The sequence below is a fragment of the Eucalyptus grandis genome, chromosome 5, assembly GCF_016545825.1.
Source record: "Eucalyptus grandis isolate ANBG69807.140 chromosome 5, ASM1654582v1, whole genome shotgun sequence".
In the NCBI taxonomy this organism is placed as follows: domain Eukaryota; kingdom Viridiplantae; phylum Streptophyta; class Magnoliopsida; order Myrtales; family Myrtaceae; genus Eucalyptus; species Eucalyptus grandis.
In genome coordinates this window covers 21,882,655-21,904,866 of record NC_052616.1, presented here as the reverse complement: position 1 = coordinate 21,904,866, position 22,212 = coordinate 21,882,655, and the positions used below count along the sequence as shown (strand labels likewise).

The following is a 22,212-nucleotide window of genomic DNA, read 5'->3' as shown; positions in this document are numbered from 1 at the left end:
ACCCAAGACATCACTTTAGGCACGAATGCAAGCATGGTCTAAATATTTTAGTTGTTCCTAGTACTCACTTATCTTAACAAAAGACAAAAGGCAATAATTAAGGATCCAATACAAAAACTCATATACTCGAATCTCGTACATTTACAGAAAGAAGGTAGATCCATCGTTTCAATAATAGAGTGTTTAGAGCTTTTTAAGCATCTGACAAGTTTTCGCTAGGTGTGAAAATTCTCCACCCTCGTCAAGCACCTCAAATCCTATGACATATGAAAGATTAATAAATCCATTACTTCTTTTCCGCCTTTCCGTTGTCCTGTCTTCTTGAATCATTGATCCAAAAATCTTCTATAAGCACATCAATGTGCTCAAAATTGCTCTGTATAAACAGTACATGCAAGGTTTGTGTAAAAATTCATCAAGGAGAAGGGAACTATTACAACATCTTTTCATCATATATATATATTTCTGTTAGAAAACGAAAATCTTCCTTTCAATAATTGGAAACGAAATAAAATATAGGAGATGTACCAAACGCTCAGTAGCCAATTCCCAAGGCTGGGTAGAGTATTAGAAATTCGCCAATAATGCAAAAAAAAAAAAAATCTTATTTTCTGTCACATGTGATGTGGACCCCTCTCATGTAGTAGCTATATCATGTGAGAGAAAAAAAAAACCTCAAAATATGTACCGATTTCTGTAATAATAGGTAGCTTCGTCAGAGTTTATATTCCAGCATTATTTGAATTTTAACTAGTGAAAATAAAACTATGTATTTCTACATCTACATATATATAGAGGGAAAAAGGGAAAATTAATTCAAAATTTACCTAGTTCATGCTGAAATATTCCATAATTTTCATAAAATTAATAGTTGACATGATGATTTATTTCATGATGATGTGTCGCGTTATATTATCACGACTATCTAGTTAAATTTCTTTCCTGAGTTGGGAGCATCTACATCATAATATATAATTATTTTTTTTCAATCAATCTTATTGACATTTGAGTTTATCCTTATGATTGACCTCGATCGATATCACCCATTTAACTATTTCATTTTGTTAGGTGTACTTTCGATTTCTTATCTTCAGTATGTAATTATTCTGATTTCAGTGAGACTTTTCAATTAGGCTGATGGTAAAGTTTCACCTTTTTTTTATTTGAATAATATAATTGCATCTTACTATTAACCTCGGTGAATTTGTTTAAGTAATTTGCCCTATCATCTATGTATATTGACACATGACAAATGATGAACCGGTGAGTTGTGGAGAAAAAATGTCCAAAAAGTCTTAAACCTATTGCATTTTTACCAATTCAATCCTAAATCTTTCAATTTTACCAATTGAGTTCTAAACATTTTCATTTTTTTGTCAATTAAGTTCATCTAGACAATTTTAGCCGGAATTTGCTGACATGAACGCCCATGCTAACATGGAAAAATGTTTTAAATGTTTTAATATTTTTTGAACTTTAATTATTTTTATGTTTTTAATTTCTTTTTTTCCTCTCTAGTCGATCCCCTAGCCTCGGCGGCGGCGAGCCACGGCTGCGAGGGTTAGCCTCATTGGGATGCGGCAGGGGCAACCTGGTTGGCTGCGAGCTTGCCCAAGGCTAGCAAGGTTGCCCTCGCCGGGGCAACAAATCTCGGCAAGGGCAACCTTGCCTAAGGTCTGTGAGGCTGGCCCTCGTTGGCCTCTAGTGAGGCGCTAGATCCGGTGAGGTGACCTCGCTTGAGGCCAGGAGGCCGACCCTCACTTTGTCGTGGCCTGCAGTGGGTCGTCGAAGACTAGGCGACTAGCTAGAGAAGAAAATGAAAAAAAAAATTAAAAATACAAAAAATAATTAAAAAATTCGAAAAAATAATAAATTTTGTTCATGTCAGCACTAGTAGTGCTACGTAGGATGGATGACATCCACGTCAGCAAATTCCGGCTAAAATTGGTCGAATTGATTCAATTGACAAAATATTAAAAGGTTTATAATTCAATTGGCAAAGTTGAAATGTTTAGAATTGAATTGGTAAAAGTGTAATAGATTTAAGACTTTTTAGACAATTTTCCTGTGAGTTGTGATGTCTTAAAACCCTTAAAATTGCTGTATTTAAAATAAATTCAGCAATATGTTCGAATATGTAATACAAATTCAACGATTGATGTCACAAAATTAATATAGAAGAGTATCTTTTAAAACTAAAGTTCGTTTTCCCGAAGAACTCAACAATGATGATAATAAAAAAGAAGCAGGAAAGAAGTACTTCTATAGCTTGGACTGCGAGTTATGGCTATTAGTGAAAGTCTGAGCCTATGATTAACAATTTCAGACCTATAAACTTCACTCTTCTAGACTGATCGTGCGAATACGACATATTCTTAACAACGGAATCCTTCGAATGAATTTAATTTCAGAAATAGGTGGAATTGTAAGTTGAGATAGTGCTATCAACAAGAGTACTATTTATAGTCAATTTTGTTCGTGGTACTCTTATTTGCAATTCTATTTATACAAGGTTCACACGTTTCATAGTCATGATCACCACCACCCCACAATTCTTTTCTCTATTTATATATAGCCATTCATCGACATTATATGTAAATCAAAAGTGATTGGTGATATTTGACTAAACCTTGTCAAGTCCGAGGTTTGCTTTAATGATTTTCTTAAGCTAACATAAAATAAACGTGAGACTACAAATATTATAATTACAAAGTTACCTAATTCTTCTTTTGTACTTTTTTGTGCTGGTGAATGATTCAAATGTGACTTATTTTGGGAGCCGATGTCCTTCAACTCAAGGGTTCTTTTCAAACCAAATGTTTGGGGACGCAAGTTGTGCAAAAGCATTGATTCAAAAAGTTCGTTAACTTCTAAAATTTCGACTTGAATTTTTACTATTTAGAAACGAGAGAAAAAAAGAAAAAATCTACCAAACTCAATAGCCAACTCCGAAAGATGTATAGAGTATTAGAATGGCAGAAGAATTTTGCAAATGATATGCCAAAAATAATTAGGTGGGAGAAGAAAGCATACCTTGAATATGTACTAATTTCTCTAATAACACGTAGCCTCTTTGCGTTTCCGGTCCAAAATCTTCTGATTCATGAAGTAAAACTATGTATTTTCTACAATATAGAGATGGAAAAAAAAGAAGAAGGGAAACTAGTTCATAGTTACCTAAATCACAATGATATATTTCATAAATTTTCATAGAAAAGACACTTGACATAATAAAGTCCATCTGAATCGCCAATTTTATCATCAGGAAAGATTAGCTAATTTTGCTTCTAAATTGGGAGCATCTAAATCCTAATACATTTAAAGATACTGATTTATAATGATTTTTTTTCCAATAAATCTATTTGAGTTTATTCCTTTTATTAGCCTAAATGAATATCAACCATTTAACTATTTCAATTTGTCACGTCTATTTTTGTTTTCTTATCCTCGTCATGTAATTATCTTGACATCAGTGGGACTAAAAATTGAACATCATAATTTCAATATTATCTATATAATGCAATGCATCTCATTTATTTACCTCAACCAATTTGTCTTCTTGGTCTTTTTTTCATCATTGATACCTATTGACACATGAAAAATGAGCAAAGCTCCGATCTGGCAAGTCATAATGACGAAAGACCTTCATAAATCCTTGAAATTGCTAAATTTGAGATCGACATGGCAAGATATTTGATATGTAGTACAAGTTCAATGACACATACCATAAGATTAGCGCGCGAGTACATTTCTGAAACTGAAATTCTTAAATTTATAAAACTTAACGAAGGTGGTAACCCGGAAGAAGCAAAAAGAGAGTACTTCTACAGGTTTGATTCGAGTTATGGTTATTGAAAGTTCGAGCCCTATGTCCGACAATTTCAAACCCCATAAACTTCACTCTTCTAGACCAATCATGGCAGTACAATCACATTTTATATTTGACAACAACGTTGTTTGATCCAGTAATCTTAAAGGTCCTTTTTGTCGTTCGATGAATGGGGTCACGGAACAATTTGCGAGCATAATTAGAGATTGGTTGAGTTGAAAGCTTTTGGGCGGTGAAATCGTTAGACAGTCAATTTCGTTCTTCGATTTATACGAGGTTCACACGTGTCGCTTATTCATTTGTCATGGTTACCATCACCCCCACCCACCGCCCCAAAATATTCTTGCCTACGTTATATAATCAAAACGACCGGTTGACAAAGACCCACTTGTCATCTCCTTTGCTCTTCCACATGTCTAAATCACAAAAAAAGAGAGAGGGAAAAATGACAAATAAAAACAAAACAATTTATTCTTACCTTTTACCAAAAAAAAAAAAACAAAACAAAACAATTGAAAAGGGTAATGAAATCGAGAAGTCATCGACAAAAATAAACTAATGGCTGGCTTACGTAATTTGGACATTAATAAAGCTTTGTCGAGTCACTGACACGTTCCCCGGCTCGCTCGTGTGAATCCGCTCGTGCTTCGATGTTGGGTTGCGTTGGTTTGTACGTGATTGGGTCGAATTCTTCTAGTAGATTACGACCCACCATTTTTTACGAAAAATGTTTACTCTTAATTTTCCTCCGACTAATTTTGTAAATTAATCTCGATCAAGAGGCCGTCCCGATACTTTGCGATGTGATTTTTTCTTTTTTCTTTTCACAGCCTGATTTACGGGAAAAAAAAATTATCAGCCGGCCCCAAATCACACGATTTGAATCCCCAATCTCGAGAGCCATCGCGCAAATAATTGAACTCCACGGGGTGGCCGATAAAGAAAAGCGCCTAAACCACATTAAAAAAGAGGAAGTAAAAATAAGAATTATCGACACGACGTGGCGTCGTCATCCGCCGTCGATTCAAGCAACGCTCACCCGATCGCGACAAGAGGCTCCCCCCCGGTAGACGCCGCCGCACCTAGTCGCCCTCGCTCCGCCTGGCCCCCACAGGCTCCGCTCGCGAGAGGCGGCCACGTAGCACGTGCGGCTCAATCATGCTTTCCCCCCTCCCGCCCGCTCCAGCTGGCGCGCTCCCACGTGTCCCGGGCAAGGGGGGAGGGCCTTGACCGCGGGACACGGGCAGCGGTCGGGGGCCCGCGGGACAGGGACCTCCGGCAAAATGTCGACACCATGGTCCCCGCATCAGATGGGGCCCGCCCTCCCCCACGCTTTTTTGTCCTTTTTCTTTTTATTTTCGAGTTTCGATTGGCTTTTGTTTTTTGCCGGGGACCGACGAGGTGGGGCCCGATCCTCGTCATCTCCGAGTCCGGTTTGGTTGCTGCTTTAATCGCCGTGGGGCCCAGACAGAGCCCCCCCCGGCATTGGCGCGTGGAAAGCAACCGGCCAGCAGGGGGACTCTCCCCCGCTACATGACAGTCCACCGTGAACCCATCGATCTACTGGGGCCCTTGATTGGATTTGCGCTTGAGCCCCTCGTAGTTTGGTCGAATTGCGTTTTTGACCCCACATTTTTGGATCAACCTGTCATCGGATTAAGTAGAGGTGATCAATTCTCGATTCGATCTGATCCCACATATGAATCGAGAACTAGATTAGAGCGATTAATTCAACCAATCCAATTCTATTTCAAGGTGGTCCAATAAAATTGTCTAATTCTACGACTTCTGAGAGGAAAACCCATAATTGCCATGTAGTATATCTCTCATGGCATTGCTAAATCAAATTTTACTCAATAGGACATACATAGAATGGAGATGAATGCAAGTTCCAAATGATGTCCCACAAATGCGTTGCCTACAGACCAAAAAACTAAAGGAAAAGCAAAGTTTTAAACATATTAAAAAGAATTATGTACATATATATACAATCAATCCAATTGAATTCTTTATTTTTTGGAATTGGGAGCAAAATAAAAAATAACCAATTTTATAAAATTGGACAAACACTTTTAAAATTGGATTGAACTGGCCAGTTTGGATTCATTTAGGCAGTTCTTAGTTCATGTGGTCATTTATGCTCACTCTAAGAGTAGGGCTTCAACTCATGATATCAATGCGGATCATACCGAGGCGAACTCCCGAATCGCCATGGGCGGACAGGATGGAAGCTCTCCGAGTGGTGCGAGATGGACGGACGACCCCTTAGTGCGCTGGCGTTTCGATGTCCGGCCGAGCCGCGTGTGAAATCCTAGATTCTAGGATTACGTCACTCGCATTACCGCTCATGTGACAATAATAAAATAAATTGCTCCTCTTGCAGGCGTCTAGTTACGTGGATCTATGTCAAAGCGAGTGGTTGGGAAAAAAGAAAAAAAGCGCATCGAACTTTGCAAAAAGAGCCCGAACCACTAGAAGGACCGGGCATTAAATAATGAATTCTCGGAGGAACCTCTCGGGGAAAATCCAAGTGCATTGCACTTCCTCAAAACCTTGGGCCAACGAGATTCCGTCCCTTGGAATCAGGGGCAACCAAAAATAAAAAAATAAAAACCACCCTTCCTTTTTTATTATGAATTTTTTTAATTACGTAGAGACACTCATTAAGTAATTAATTAAATGCAATCTCCAAGTTTTTCAATACAGGATCTCATGTAATCAGTGTTCTGAGAATCGAGTAATTATTAGTATGACATACTGACGAAATGCCATGAGAGTTTCAATTAATAAAGGGATTTTGTTAAAACGTGTCAAACAAGGGAACAGCGACGCAGCAAATGATTCGAGATCGGATATTTCATATCTTCCGTTAAAAAGACCCATAATAAAATCCTTTCATTCGGGCATACTTTACCGAGCAATTATCGAGCTATTTAAAAACGAGAAGATAAAAAAATCATTGCGATTTTTCTACGCACTTCTTTTTCCAGACCTTACGTGGTCCGCGAAACAGGGGATCGCAGCACGCAGCTCTTCGTCTTCCTGCTCACCCTCACCATCTGTCTTTATATGTCGGATATCGGCCTGACCTCCATCGTTACGCTTCCTCCTGCTCGCTCTCGATCTCCCGTCGGCCTCCTCCTGCTTCTAGCTTCTTCTTCTTCTTGAGCTCCTTTCGGTCCTCTTTATAGTCCTGGGCCAGCCCGCCGCCGTAGCTTAGCTCCTCGAAGCAGCTCCTCTGCTTAATCCTCCGCCCGCCCGCCCGCCCGCCGCCCACGGCCGTTGTTTCGGGATAGCGATGGCCGCTTCGCCGAGGGCAGCGATGCTGTGCTATGCCGGGTGCAAGGACCACCGCTGTGAGCCCCACTTCCTCCAGTCCTGCTTCCTCTGCAACAAGCCTCTCGGCTTCAACTCCAATATCTTCATGTACAGGTCAGTTGGTCAGTCCCGAGAATTCTTGTCGGGCGCTGGATCTGATTCCCAAGAACCTTTCTTTTTCCTTCTTTATTAATCGGGTCGGAAACTGATTGTGATATGGTCTTTGGTTTCTCCCTTTTTCAGGGGCGACACGGCGTTCTGCAGCAAAGAGTGCAGGCAAGAACAGATAGAGCTCGACGAGGCGAAGGAGAAGAGCTGGAAGAGGTCGCAGGCCTCGTCTTCCTCCTCCTCCTCTAACGCCTCCTCCTCGAGGGCGTCGAGAAAATCGGAGTCGTCCAAGGGCGGCAAGGCCGTACGGACCGGCACGGTGGCAGTCGCTTGAAATTCGTTCTTGACCCTGTAAAGAAGAAGATCCCCTGGGAAAAATTCCTGGGAAATCTGTATCTTTAGCCCCCTCCTTCGATGTGTAAAGAGAGATCGGCAGGGGTCCAGAATCTATCTGATTGAGAAAAAAAGGGGTCAAGAAAGAGCGTGAGAAAAGAGAGACCCCGCCAGGAAAATTTTGTTTTTTTTTTTCTTTTTGTTGTCTCCTATTTTTTTTTTTTCCTATGCTGGAATGTTCATGAGGGAAAAACAAGAAGAGATGGTGGATCCCTTTAATGAGAATTGGCAATATTTTTATTTTGCTTTATTTTCGTTATGTTATCATGGAAAAACATAGAAACTGGCGTGCTCAATCAAGTATTGGGTCGTGTTGGTGCTTTTATGTTAGTAAAGGAACTTGCTGCAGAACATGGAAATAGGCAGAACATGGAAATAGTTATACCTAATTATTGGAGAAGAAAAGTAAAAATAGTAATTTCAGGAGGTTTTTTTTTTTTTTTAATCTCGTTGACTAATTATATATGAATATGCTTAATCGACTGATACCATCTTCAACAAATTTGTTGGGGGTCGAATCGACTATCAAAATTAAATTGATTAATGTTAGATTTGTTTCTTAGGAAAGGCGTCTGTCACCGTCTGTGGAGTTCCTAAGGTGAGGGTGTATCTTGGATCACGTGGTAATATACGGACGCCGCCTTTTTTTGCCCTGTTTTCCAAGATTACTTCTTTAATTTTGTTGATGTTTTGACATTCATTTTCTCGTAAATGTAATAAAGACATCATTTTCATGTTTCATGTTGATATTTGTTCATTGAAAATCGTAGCATCTCGCCGTTCTGCCTCTCTCCTTAAGCCCACTTGCAAGCTTGTAAACTATCTTGCTAATGGCTCGCTATTTGAACACCACACTTACAATAAATAAAATACAGACAACATTCGAAAAACTAATTTTCACAATCATCGGGTGCGATGGCTTGATTGTAAAGAGATCGTGACCATCCATTAGGTTTACAACTTCAAGCTTTTTTGTGAGTGAATCTTTGATCAACTTGTGCTTTAAATATTATTTGCCTTACGTAAAGAGATTTCTTGATTTTTAACTAGTGACGGACTCAAATGCATATAGGTGAATTGAGTAATTATAATTCAAAAGCTAACATTTTGTACGAGAGTAACACCCAAGAAGGTAGCTATCCTGGTCACACCTCCCTGCTATTTTAAGTCCTATAAAGAACTATTAATTTCAAAATAAAAAGAGACTTAAAATGAATAATATATATATATATATATATATATATATATATATATATGTTTACTTAGCGTAGTAGAATGCATATAGACAAGAACAACGAGTAAGCGGCCGGCTTCACCCAAATTTGTTACAAATGGGCAAGTTTGAGAAGTGACTTTGCATTAAAATGCTCGATCCACCTAACTTTGGGCCAACTCTTGCTGGGCCACCTAAGGTTTCATCATATATTGTAAATGATGTATGGGTCTTGGATAAAACATTGGAGCTTAGCTTTGGGGCCATCCTACTTAATGATTGCCTCTAAATTTAGTGCTAGATATCTACAAAAACATTAGATATAGAAGTCTAATTGGAAGATGACAGCAGTTCCCTTAAAAGCATCAATTTTATGGTCTGTGAGGACTTTAAAAGGCTGACTGGGAATAGGCTGGGTAGAGCCGGGATCCGGGCCTCGAAAAAGATTCCGGCCCACTTGGCTGACCCGCCACAATCCTCCTTTGGGGGTTTGGGCAGCCACCCTGGATCCTCGCGATGCCAATCCTCAGGTAACCAGCCCTGGGGCAGGTACAAGGAAATGAAAGGGCTTGGCCAAGAAACTGGCCGAGGGTGGCAGCGTTAGATATAGAAGTATAATTGGAAGATGATAGCCGGATTCCCTTAAAAAGCATCAATTTTAAGGTCATGTGCCAATTTTGACATGGAGTTTTTTGTCCTAGTTAAAAAATAACAGCCCGATTCCATATGTTTTATTTTATTCAAAAAGGAGCTTCATATTCCCCATTTATGTATTTATTGACAAAAATCTCAGAATAATATTTTAGCAAAAAGATCTCTTCTTATTGCCCAAAAGATCGATTCGTTTGGTACACTAAGATCAAATATATATGTGTGTAAGAAATAAAGACAGTTGCATTCGATAATTTACTAATACCATAAATTTAATGTTAAAATATATAATTGCATTACTATGTGCTTTAATAATATGTCATTCAGCATGACAAATAAAATGAGTCATAAATACTCTATAATATAAATAGAATTTCAAATTTATTGTATGGGTACAATAGTTCTTGTGTGGAATCATTTTATCACTAATGAAGATCGACATAGGTGTACAATAGGAGTACCACAAAAGAATACATAACTTCAACGGAAAAATGTTTTCATTAAAATTTCAACATTGCTCAAATGAAAGAAAATTAATACAAGCTTAAAATTAAGATTAGATTTGAAACATTGAATAAAAAAGTGTTTTAAGGTGTTTCCAATCTTCTTTAAAATGTACCATTATCTATTTAATAGATGCAATAACCACGCAATAAATGTTTGAAATGAATTTACCACTTTTCGATCCATATATTCTTCTTTTGTGATTATAAACTACTGCGTTTCAAAGTTAATTAATATAGCTATGTCTTTTTCTTAACCATAATATTTTTTTTTTAGTAAAACGGTATATCCATTCACATAATAGTTGCATATTTTCTTGAAAAGACAGTTATTAGATGTGGAAAACAAAATTTCCACGTGCAATGCCCATATTTACCTAATAGTTATTTATATAAACAAAATTATTTCTTTGCATTTGTTTGTTTAATTGCTCAAACAATGTTAATTCTCTCATTCAGAGACATATCCGAGAACATGTAAGCTAGATGAATGAGTTTAACAATTACTGGAGACCTTTTCGATCAATGGCAAGTACAACTACTTTAATTTATAATAGGTTAGATATGTGAGCCCAATATAACTAATCATAACTTTCAGTAGTAAATAGCAATTTATCAACGTACATTATGGTTTATTAGAAATATGTAATACATATTCAATATTGTGAAATTACCATTAACATTTCCATCCATCAAAATAATCGACAATCTAATGGTCTAGATTTTAAATTTTTCAAATAGTTAAGTAATCACGGACGGGGTGTATATGGTTACATTCCTAGAGAAAATCAATTCTGACAAATCTTGCCGTTGATAATTTTTCTTAGTATGGTAATATGATAAATGCAAATTTTGTGAGTCTATCTACACCAATAATGAGCTTGACTAAGTATTCACCTATTTATAGAGCCCCTCATCTTTTGCAACACCAGGCCTTAGCCGATTGAATTTCTTCTTTCTTATCAATCCTTCAAGTGCTTTAGAGAAAAACCTTTGCAATGCCTCATCTTTGAAAACCTCTTTTGACATGTATCCAACGATCATGTCTCACATATTCAGCCTTACATGTACATAAGCATCGGATCAGTGATCTATCAAAAAAATGCCCCATCCTTGGTAAGCTCTCTCTCTCTCTCTCTCAATGATGATTATAACATCACATGTATCTTCAAAAAAAAAAAAGGTCACATATATCTTTTCTTGAATAACAGGATGAGGGATTGAGATGGTGCCACTATATCGATGGACGGTGCCGTAGAGGTCAATCCATTTTTGGGGGAGAATCACCAAAAAAGTTTAAAACTTGTGCCAATTTAGTTCTAAACCTTTTATAATTGTGTCAATTCAATTCATTCGGCCAAAATTGGCCGGTCGGACACTAACATGGACACCGACCATCTAGCAAATGTTGACGTGGCAATTTTTAATATTTTTTTTTGATTTTTTGATTATTTATTTATTTTTTAAATTCTTTTGATTATTTATTTATTTTTCCCCTTTTCTTCTTCCTCTGGTTGGCTGGCACTAGCCAAAGGCTACGGTTGGCGAGGCCATTGGTGAGGCTCGCCCCCGCCGACCACTAGCGAAGGCGAGCCTTGCCCAGTGACGGCGATGTCGCCGTTGCCACATCCGGTGAGGAGCGTCACCAGTGGCCAGCGAGGCTACTGTTGTCAGATCTAGCAAGGTCGAGCCTCTCCGGCCACTTGGTGAGGTCGACCCTTGCCTTGGCTAGCGAGACCTTCTGGATCTAGCGAGGCTCGGCCTCCCGGCCTTGGCGAGGGCCGAGCTTGCCTTGGCACTAGTGGAGCCTGCTCTGGGGTTGAGTCATGGAATGACGGCAGTGACGAGGCAGAGCGCTTCAAAGGCAGTTTCGGAACCCTAGGGGCGTAGGATCTGGTGGCAATAGATGATAGAACCGACTGAGCGAGCTCCTCCCGAGTTGCACCGCGCGAATGCCTTGGCCGCTTGATCTCCACCGCCTACGGCTTCCTCTCTCTTCGAATCCGATCGTTCGAGCCGGTGATTCTCTTGACTCGCCGGGGCCTCGCTCGGCTTCGTTCCTTTCTTCAAAATTTTGGCCATGCTCGCAAGCCTCAACATCGCCTCGGCTGTGGCGACCGCCTGAAACCTTTGCGACAAGCAGTGCTCATGGGTCACCACCTCGCTAGATCTGGCGACGGCAACCTCGCCAGCCACTAGCGAGGCTCCTGGCCCAAGGACAGCGAGGCTCAACCTTGCCATGGTTGGGCGAGGTCAAGCCTCGCTGGATGTGACGATGGCGGCCTCGTTGGATGTGGCGACGGCGGCCTCGCCGTCGCTGGGCAAGGCTCGCCTTTGCCAGTGGCCGGTGAGGCAGACCTCGTCGGCCCTAGCCTCTGGCTGGCGCCGACCAGCCAGAGGAAGAAGAAAAGGGGAAAAAAAAATTATAACATCACATATTTATTCCTTATCGTATGAAAGCAAGCTGCTGTTGGCCCTACTCAAAAAATCATGAAGGAAGAGAGCATGGGAACAAGTTAGATGGTCAATAGATTGGACATGTCATGTATTTGATATAAAATTGTATGAGAGCCGATAATTTTGAATGGTCTATGAGCGAGAGCTTTCCTCGATATTATACAAAAAGTTGATCTTCAAATGTATAAGTAGCGATGGTTCTAGCTCCAATGCCTTCAACGACATGCAGCTCTATTTTCAACTCTACTGAAGTAATTCACAAAAATTTGTAACATGACGATGCTTTTGCGCAACTTATTTTAATTCAAGATTTATTTGAGTTTAGATGATGGCAAATTTTCTTAATTCGACGACCAACCAAAATTTTGCAATTTCAACCAAACAAATCAAAATTTTGCAATGATGCGATCATAAGGCACAATATATTTCAGCTGCTTAAATATGAACTTTTAAATGTTCAGTATCAATTTGAAGGTTGGATCAACATTAGGTTTTGATTTCAAACCTTTGACTCTACAATAGTTATCTTGGGGGTAAGTACACTAGAAGTACCAAAAGTTGTGTACAGCACTCGCTTTGATGTCAAAAATTTCCTTTGGGTTACTTAAGTGCCACTTTTAAAAAAAAAAAAGATTACTTAAGTGCCAACTCTAATTAAGGTTGCCAGAAATCCGATGTGGCAATATTTTATTAATTTCTCGATCTTATGTGGCTCACCTCCTGTCCAATAAGCATATAAGGCTTAAACGACGCCGTGTAGACAAGTTAACAAGTGATCAGTTGAATACCAAAAATTATGAATATTGATAATTTGAGTGCCAATTATTGTTAAAAGTGATTATTTAAGTGTCGGTTGTTAGTAAAAAATGATCACTTCAGTGCTAGTTGGTATTAAAAAGTAATCACTTCAGTGTCAATCTCATTTAAAAGGTGATCATTGTGTGACATCGTTTTGGACGTCCACGTGGAATGGATTTTTTTAAAATGTGTCAAATCATATTAAAAGTTTAATTATAAATACCATGTAATCAATTTGGTCGGAATATTTCGCTGGAGGTACTTAAATGATCGTTTTTTTTTTTCGATTTAGCACTTAAGTAAACCGGCGAAAATTTTTGGTACTAAAGCGAGCATCATACATAACTTTTGGTACTTCTAGTGTACTTACTCTTTATTTTGGTCCTTCAAATTCAATCTCGTATAAGAAAATAGGGATAAGTGCATAGAAATCCTAAAACTTGTCATAAAAGAGCAATTGAGTCTTAAAAATTACAAAAAAATGGAATCGAGTTTTAAAATTTGTTAAATTGGTACAATCAAGTCATTCGCTTAACTACATCCAATTAGATTATTAGAAAAATTTTGACATGGTTTTGTTTAATATTTTCTCTCTCTTATGTGACTTTGACCTTACTAAAACATGAAATATAAGACTAAAATGACGTCGGTTGGCCTAAATCCAATTTTTTAAAAACAAAAAATGAGGACAAGGGAGGCGGGCGCTCTTTTTGCCCCACCATCGTTGGAAATGGTCGGTGGGTGCTCGGCAATGGGTGGTAGACCTTGGCCTTATTTGTCTTTTTTCAAATTACCTTTTATTTTTAATCTAATTTAATTAAGATTTCAATTTAAAAAATTAGGATTTAGGCCATTATGATGTCGTTTTAGTCTTATATTTCATGCTTTTGTAAATGTCGATGCCATGTAGGAGGGGAAAATATTTTAAAAAGTCATATTAGCATTTTTTGTTAGTTTGAGTGGACAGATGCTTGCTAAGCCCCGCTAGCCCCTTTTGGCAACAGTGAGGCACCAATTTGATAAATTTTAAAAGCTAATTCCGCTTTGTCAGTTTTAGGGTTTAATTATAACTTTTGTGATAAGTTTTTATGACTTTTAGTGCACTTATTCCAATAAAGTATAAGCAAATCATTTCCATCATTTTGGTTCTCGATAGCCATGGTTAGATCCTCCTGTTGAAAATGCATCTCAATGTTTATCATAATTCAATGATTATAGTACCTAAAGTGACTTTAGGATACGATGTAATATAAAAAATGATTGCTTCATAAGCTTAAATATACTTTTAACTTTACAAGTATCAAATTAAGAAAAAAATGGATCAATTTTTATGGGTCGATTCTGATTGTCATTCCCTTTAAATTCATTTTTCAATTATTTTTTTAAGACAACAAATTTCAGTGGGATTTAATTTTTCCAATCCCAAAATTCTATGGGACTAACGTATTACACACTTAGTTGCGGGATCATCCAAAAGGGATAAAAACAATCCAAGCACCGATATGGAGTTCCTCATAGCACATGCAATTTTGGTAGATAGAAGAAAGTATATGAGCAGTAAAGTAGAGCCAATATATAAGTTAATGGCGCATTTGTACGATTCTGTTCTCGTAAATAATTTTTATTAGAACTGGTTTTTCTGTTTTTGTTTCAAGAACAATTTCTGAGTATAAGAACGAGCTTGGTAATTGTACATAATTTTTATTCTTAGGATATAAATGTGTTTGGTAGAATTGTATAATTTTGTTGTTTCTTTTAATTTTTTAATATTTTTAATATTTTTCTTTTTTCTTTTCTCTCATTCTTCCTCCTTTGTGGTTGGTTGCTGACCATAGTGGTGACCAATGACCGGTTGGGTGAGAGTCGGCGAGCTCGCTTGGCCATCGTGAGGCTTGACCTCGCTTAGCGATGCAAGGTCGGCCTCGCCGGCCACCATTGGGAAATGTCGACTTGGCGGTGGCCCAGCGAGGCTCAACGTCGCCGGGGGTTGGCGACGCCGCGGTGAGGTCCCCGACCATGGCTGAGGCCGGCGACCGGCCAAAAGGAAGAAGAATTAAAGGAAAGAGAAGAAGAGAAAAGAGAAGAAAAGAGAAGAGAAATGAAGAAAAATAAAAAATTGTTCTTGGAAACAAAAATCTATTTTTTTCTATTTATTGTTTTTGTTTCAAATCTATTATTGGAACGAAAAAATAGATTTTTTGTTCTTGGGAACAAAATTTCTACCAAACACGTATTCTTTTTTCGTTCTCTGAAACAAAATAACAGAAATAATTGTTTTGGGGAACAGAAATAGTTTTTGCCAAAGAGGCTCTAATTTTCTCGTAAAGTTCATGCGATTTGCCAATTGTCTCAGGATTAGGTTGTGTTTATTTGGTTTAACATGAATTTCTACACGGTTAGACTGTTATAAATTAAGAAAGGCTATATAGCTTGAGTGATTCTAGAAGTAACGCCTCACGGCTTGCACCAAAGAGGGAAAGAGCTTGAAAGAATGAAAAGACAGTGTCGGGCTCGTGAGATGGAGATAAAAGGAAAAAAAGGAAAAGAAAAAAAACAGAAAAACAGAGCAAAAAACAAAATACCACAAAGAATGATGCGTGAAGGGAGAGAGAGGGAGATACGTGAATGTGCGATCATCCGTTGGATCATTAATGGCACCCGTAGACGAAAATTTGGAGAGATGAGATTTGGATACAAGCTGAAAATCAATGCTTGTTTTATGAGATAAAAAAACTGCACTAGAATTTTGGACCCGACTAAAATTGGTGCTCGTATAAGTGAATCGTCGTTTATAATTAGGCGGAGCTTATATTTGCAAGATAAAAAAACATTTGTTGCACTCAAACTTTTTAATTGTCGTTGGAAGACTAATTCGGTTATTTCCAAAGCCTCTTTAACTTTAAGTGATATGACCGCAATATTAGACATAGTGTTATTTGGTGACTCCAGCGAACAATATATTACAAGGCATAAATATTGTGGGTAATAAAGTACAGCTCATCGATTATTTCGATTAGTCTGACATACAAATGAAATTTGCAATATAGTTGCAAATACAATATATTCCATGAAGCAAGCAAAGTAGAAGAAGCTTTGCAAGAGCAAGCACAATATACTCTACAAACAAATTCTTTTATGGAAAAATACTAGTATTGGTCTACAACAAAAAGAAATTTTGAAAAAGACATGCTTTTACATAAAATATGACATAACTTAAAAGTTTTGATGCTATTAAGATAAAAGTTGTCGTCATAAGAGAAAAATAATGTATGTTTAAAAAAAAAAAAGTTTATCACTTTAAGAGTTTTATAAGAGTTTTTTTTTTCTTGGATACGTCAGATATTAGCCATAATTATTATTAAGGTAATATCAATATGCTTGCATTTCATATTATATTATTAATTTCTAAAATTAATATATTCTTATGAATCTATATTCTATGCACATTTCTATGAAGAAAACAAGAGAGTGCACTATCAAGAAATATATTATTGAGTTAGTAGTCTCGTTTAATTTTTTTTTTAAAAAGAAGTCTAATTTTTTCTATTTATGTATTGACAAGAATTTCATAGAAATATCTTAGTTGGAGGCTTTCTTCTTAATGTAGAAAGGATAAGTTTGTTTTTTTCACAATAGATAGAAGTTATCTGTGCAAGATAGAAAAAGAAAGCGTTACACTTAATATTTAACTAACATGACAAATCTAATTTGAGAAATCAAATTACACCATCATATGCTTCAATAATATAATATTCTGCGTGACAAGTAAAAATATCTCATAAATGTTTCATTGCTCCCTAATGTAAATATAATGAAAATGTACCGTGCACGTACAACATAGTTTTCGATTTTTTTTTTTTAAATCTTTAATTTTGACATCGCTCAAATGAAGAGTGTACAACAACGCTCGTGTTTTACCTACTAGATAACTAGAAAGACAGATTTCTCTGCATCTTTTGATATAATAAAAATAATGCGTTACAAAGCTAATTCATATAAGAGTATGGAAAATGTAATTTCCACGTGCAATGTCATGGTTAATAATAGTTAATTATATAGACAAATATATTTCTTTGCATATGTTTCTTTGCTTGCTTAGATAATGTTAATACTCTCATTTAGAGACATATTAGACAATATGTATGCTAGATGAATGAGTTTAATTGTTGTTGGAGATCTTTCTCATCAATGATATGCAACTACTTTAATTTGTAATAAAAAGGAGATGTGAGCCCTGATATAACACACTAAAATTCTCAGGAATAAATAGAGGATTATCTGCATTCTTTGAGGTTTTATTAGACACTTGTAACAGGCTTTTTCGGTATCGTGAAATTACCATCGATATTTCCATCCATCCCAACCATCGACATCTCAACAATCTAAATCTTAATTTTCTCAAATAGTAAAGTAATCATGAGAAGGTATACTTGGTTGTGCTTAAAGAGAAACCAATTCTTTCAAAACCTACCGTTGATAATATTTCTTCGTCCGGGAATGTTTTAAATGCAAGTTGTGCGAGTCTGTCCACAACAATAAATGAGAATGACAAAGTATTTACCAATTTATAGAGCCCTTCATGGTGCTCCCAGCCCAACCCTATAAAGTTTCTTCTTCTTTCTTACTAGTCCTTCAAGCACTTCAAAGCAAGATCCTTGTTATGCCCACAAAATAAAGAATCAAGCATAAAATCTTGCTTGCATCTTTGAAAACCTCTTTCAATATGCATCTAATGTTCACGTCTCACATACTCCGGGCTTGTATGTAAATAAGCGTCGGATCAATGATTTACCCAAAAGAATGTTTTTTTTTTTATATGGTATAAATAATATATATCTATCTCAAATGATTATTATGGTATCCTGGATCTTTTTGTGATTGGGTATGCTCTGAATTACCCATTAACAAGACCCATTATTAAGTCCTTTTATTTGGACATAATTTGGCGAACAATTATCGAGCTATTAAAACAATAAGAGAATGTGATTTTTCTTATGCACTTCTCTTTCTAGACTTTGCGTGGTCTGCGGCACAGAGGATCACAGCACCCAGCTTTTCTTCTCCTCTCCCTCCTTCTCTCTTTATATGTCAGCCCAACCTCCGTCGTTACGCTTCCCCCGCTCGCTTTCCACAATTCATCAATCCACCGACGGCCTTCTTCTTCTTCTTCTTCTTCATGGTTCTTGAGCACTTTTTCGTTCCTCTTATGGTCTAGACCACCCTCCGCAACTTAGGATGTGTTTGGTAACGTTTCGTTTAAAAATTGTTTCGGAAAGAAATATAAAAAAGTATTTCTATTAAGGAACAATTTTTGAACAAAAAAAACGTTTGGTAAAAACTGTTCTAATAAAAAATAAACGAAAACACGTTTGGTAAATTTATATAATTATTTTTATTTCTTTTATTTTTAATATTTTTATTTTATTTTCTTTTTTCTTTTTCATTTTTCTTTTTTCTTCTTTTGGCCGACCCTCGCCCGGCCACGGCGAGGCTCGCCAACCCCGGTGAGGCCGAGCTCACCCGGCGGCGGGCTCGGCCTCACCCGGATCTGGGTGAGATCGACGAGGGCCGGCGGCCTCGCCCGGCTACGGCGAGGCTTGGCCTCGCGGGGCCGGCGAGCCTCGCCGTGGGCTGGGCAAGGCCGCCGGCCCTTGTTGGCTGGTTGCCGGCCATGGCCGAGGCCCGACCGGCCGCGAAAGAAAAAAAAAGAAAAAAAGAAGAAGAAGAAAATAAAAAGCGTTTCTCATTTTGTTTCGAAACAAAAAATAACTTTTTTTTTGTTTATTGTTTACATTAGGATGTGTTTTCAAACAAAAAAGCGATTTTTGGACAAAAACGCACCCAAACGCGTTTAGCGTTTCATTTTTTTTAAAAGGAACAAAAAACAGAAATTTTTGTTCATGGAACAGAAACAACTTGCAACCAAACGCAGCATTAGCTTCTCAAAGCAAAATTCCAAACCACTAGAAGGACCGGGCAATAAATAATGAATTCTCGGAGGAACCTCTCGGGGAAAATCCAAATGCAGTGCACTTCCTCAAAACCTTGGGCCAACAAGATTCCGTCCCTTGGAATCAGGGGCAACCAATAAAAAAAACCACCCTACCTTTTTTTTTTTTTGAATTTTTTTAATTACGCAGAGGCATTTATTAAGTAATTAATTAAATGCAATCTCCAAGTTTTTCAACACATGATCTCATGTAATCAAGTAATTATTAGTATAACATATGACGAAATGCCGTGGGAGTTTCAATTAATAAAGGGATTTCGTTAAAACGTGTCTAATAAGGAACATCGACGCAACAAATGATTTGAGATCGGTTATTTCATATTTTCCGTTAAAAAGACCCATAATTAAATCCTTTCATTTGGGCATACTTTACCGAGCAATTATCGAGCCATTTAAAAATGAGAAAACAAAAAAATCATTGCGATTTTTCTACGCACTTCTTTTTCTAGACCTTAGGTGGTCCGCAAAACAGGGGATCGCAGCACGCAGCTCTTCGTCTTCCTGCTCACCCTCACCAATCTGTCGTTATATATCGGCCCGACCTCCATCGTTAAGCTTCCCCCCTTCTCGCTCTCGATATCCCGTCGGCCTCTGCCTGCTTCTCGCTGCTGCTTCTTGTTCTTCTTCTTTGCAGTTCTTGAGTTCCTTTGGCTCCTCTTTATAGTCCTGGGCCAGCCCGCCGCCGTAGCTTAGCTCCTCCAAGCAGCTCCTTTGCTTAATCCTCCGCCTGCCCGCCGCCCACGGCCGTTGTTTCGGGATAGCGATGGCCGCTTCGCCGAGGGCAGCGATGCTGTGCTACGCCGGGTGCGAGGACGGCCGCCGCGAGCCCCACCACTTCCTCCAGTCGTGCTTCCTCTGCAACAAGCCTCTCGGCTTCAACTCCGACATCTTCATGTACAGGTCAGTTGGTCAGCCCCGCGAATTCTCGTCGGGCGCTGGATCTGACTTCCAAGAACCTTTCTTTTTCCTTCTTTATTAATCGGGTCGGGAACTGATCGGGATATGGTCTTTGGTTTCTCCCTTTTTCAGGGGCGACACGGCGTTCTGCAGCAAAGAGTGCAGGCAAGAACAGATAGAGCTCGACGAGGCGAAGGAGAAGAGCTGGAAGAGGTCGAAGGCGTCGTCGTCTTCCTCCTCCTCTAACGCCTCCTCCTCGAGGGCGTCGAGAAAATCGGAGTCGTCCAAGGGCGGCAAGGCCGTACGGACCGGCACGGTGGCAGTCGCTTGAAATTCGTTCTCGACCCTGTAAAGAAGAAGATCCCCCGGGGAAAATTCCTGGGAAATCTGTATCTTTAGCCCCCTCCTTCGATGTGTAAAGAGAGATCGGCAGGGGTCCAGAATCTATCTGATTGAGAAAAAAAGGGGCCAAGAAAGAGCGTGAGAAAAGAGAGACCCCGCCAGGAAAATTTTGTTTCTTTTTTCTTTTGTTGTCTCCTATTTTTTTTTTCCTATGCTGGAATGTTCATGAGGGAAAAACAAGAAGAGATGGTGGATCCCGTTAATGAGAATTGGCAATATTTTTATTTTGCTTTATTTTCGTTATGTTATCATGGAAAAACATAGAAACTGGCGTGTTCAATCAAGTATTGGGTCGTGTTGGTGCTTTTATTTTAGTAAAGGAACTTGCTGCAGAACATGGAAATAGGCATACCTAATTATTGGAGAAGAAAAGTGAAAATAGTAATATCAGGAGGTTTTTTTTTTTTTTTTTTTTTTGATTTCGTTGACTAATTATATATAAATATGCTTAATCAACTGATACCATCTTCAACAAATTTGTTGGGGTCGAATCGACTAATCAAAATTAAATCGATTAATGTTAGATTTGTTTCTTAGAAAGGTGTAGATTTGTTTCTTAGGAAAGGCGTTTGTCGCCATCTGTGGAGTTCCTATGGTGAGGGTGTATCTTGGATCACGTGGTAATATACGGACGAGGCCTTTTTTGGCCCTGTTTTCCAAGATTACTTCTTTAATTTTGTTAATGTTTTGACATTCATTTTCTCGTAAATGTAATAAAGACACCGTTTTCATGTTTCATGTTGATATTTGATCATTGAAAATCATAGCATCTCACTGTTCTGCCTCTCCTTAAGCCCACTTACAAGCTTGTGAACTATCCTGCTGATAGCTCGCTATTTGAACACTACACTTATAATAAATAAAATACAGACAACACTCAAAAAACTAATTTTCACAATCATTGGGTGCGATGGCTTGATTGTAAAGAGATCGTGATCTAATTCAAGCTTTTTTTGTGAGCAAATCTTTGATCAGCTTGTGCTTTAAATATCATTTTCCTTACATACTGAGATTTCTTGATTTTTAACTAGTGACGGATTCAAATACATATAGGTGAATTGAGTAGTTATAATTCAAAAGCCAACATTTTGTATGAGAGTAACGCCCAAGAAGGTAGCTATACTGGTCATACCTCTATGCTATTTTAAGTCCTACAAAGAACTATTCATTTCAAAATAAAAAGAGACTTAAAATGAATATATATATATATATAATGATGTTACTTAGCGTAGTAGAATACATATGGACAAGCTCAACGGGTAAGCGGCCGGCTTGTTACAAATGGGCAAGTTTGAGCAATGACTTTAAATTAAAATGCTTGATCCACCTAACTTTGGGCCAACTCTTGCTGGGCCACCCCTAAGGTTTCATCATATATTGTAAATGATGTATGGGCCTTCGATAAAACATTGGGCTTAACTTTGGGGCCATCCTACTTAATGATTGCCTCTAAATTTAGTGCTAGATATCTACAAAACATTAGATATAGAAGTATAATTGGAAGATGACAGCCGGATTCCCTTAAAAAGCATCAATTTTAAGGTCATGTGCCAATTTTGACATGAAGTCTTTTGTCCTAGTTAAAAAATAACAGCCCGATTCCATATGTTTTATTTTATTAAAAAAGGAGCTT

At 38.0% G+C, this 22,212-nt stretch overlaps 2 protein-coding genes across 2 annotated transcripts; both read left to right on the top strand.

Moving 5' to 3' along the window:
* The first annotated feature begins 7,112 nt into the window (after window positions 1-7,112).
* Window positions 7,113-7,927, top strand: LOC104432125 (FCS-Like Zinc finger 3-like). Its single transcript, XM_039312398.1, has 2 exons — window positions 7,113-7,261; window positions 7,391-7,927. The coding sequence occupies exons 1-2, from the start codon at window positions 7,128-7,130 to the stop codon at window positions 7,587-7,589; spliced, it is 333 nt and encodes a 110-aa protein (XP_039168332.1). The 5' UTR covers window positions 7,113-7,127; the 3' UTR covers window positions 7,590-7,927.
* Window positions 7,928-19,843: 11,916 nt separating this feature from the next.
* LOC120293552 (FCS-Like Zinc finger 3-like) lies at window positions 19,844-20,806 on the top strand. Its single transcript, XM_039313221.1, has 2 exons — window positions 19,844-20,180; window positions 20,310-20,806. The coding sequence occupies exons 1-2, from the start codon at window positions 20,044-20,046 to the stop codon at window positions 20,506-20,508; spliced, it is 336 nt and encodes a 111-aa protein (XP_039169155.1). The 5' UTR covers window positions 19,844-20,043; the 3' UTR covers window positions 20,509-20,806.
* Window positions 20,807-22,212: the final 1,406 nt, after the last annotated feature.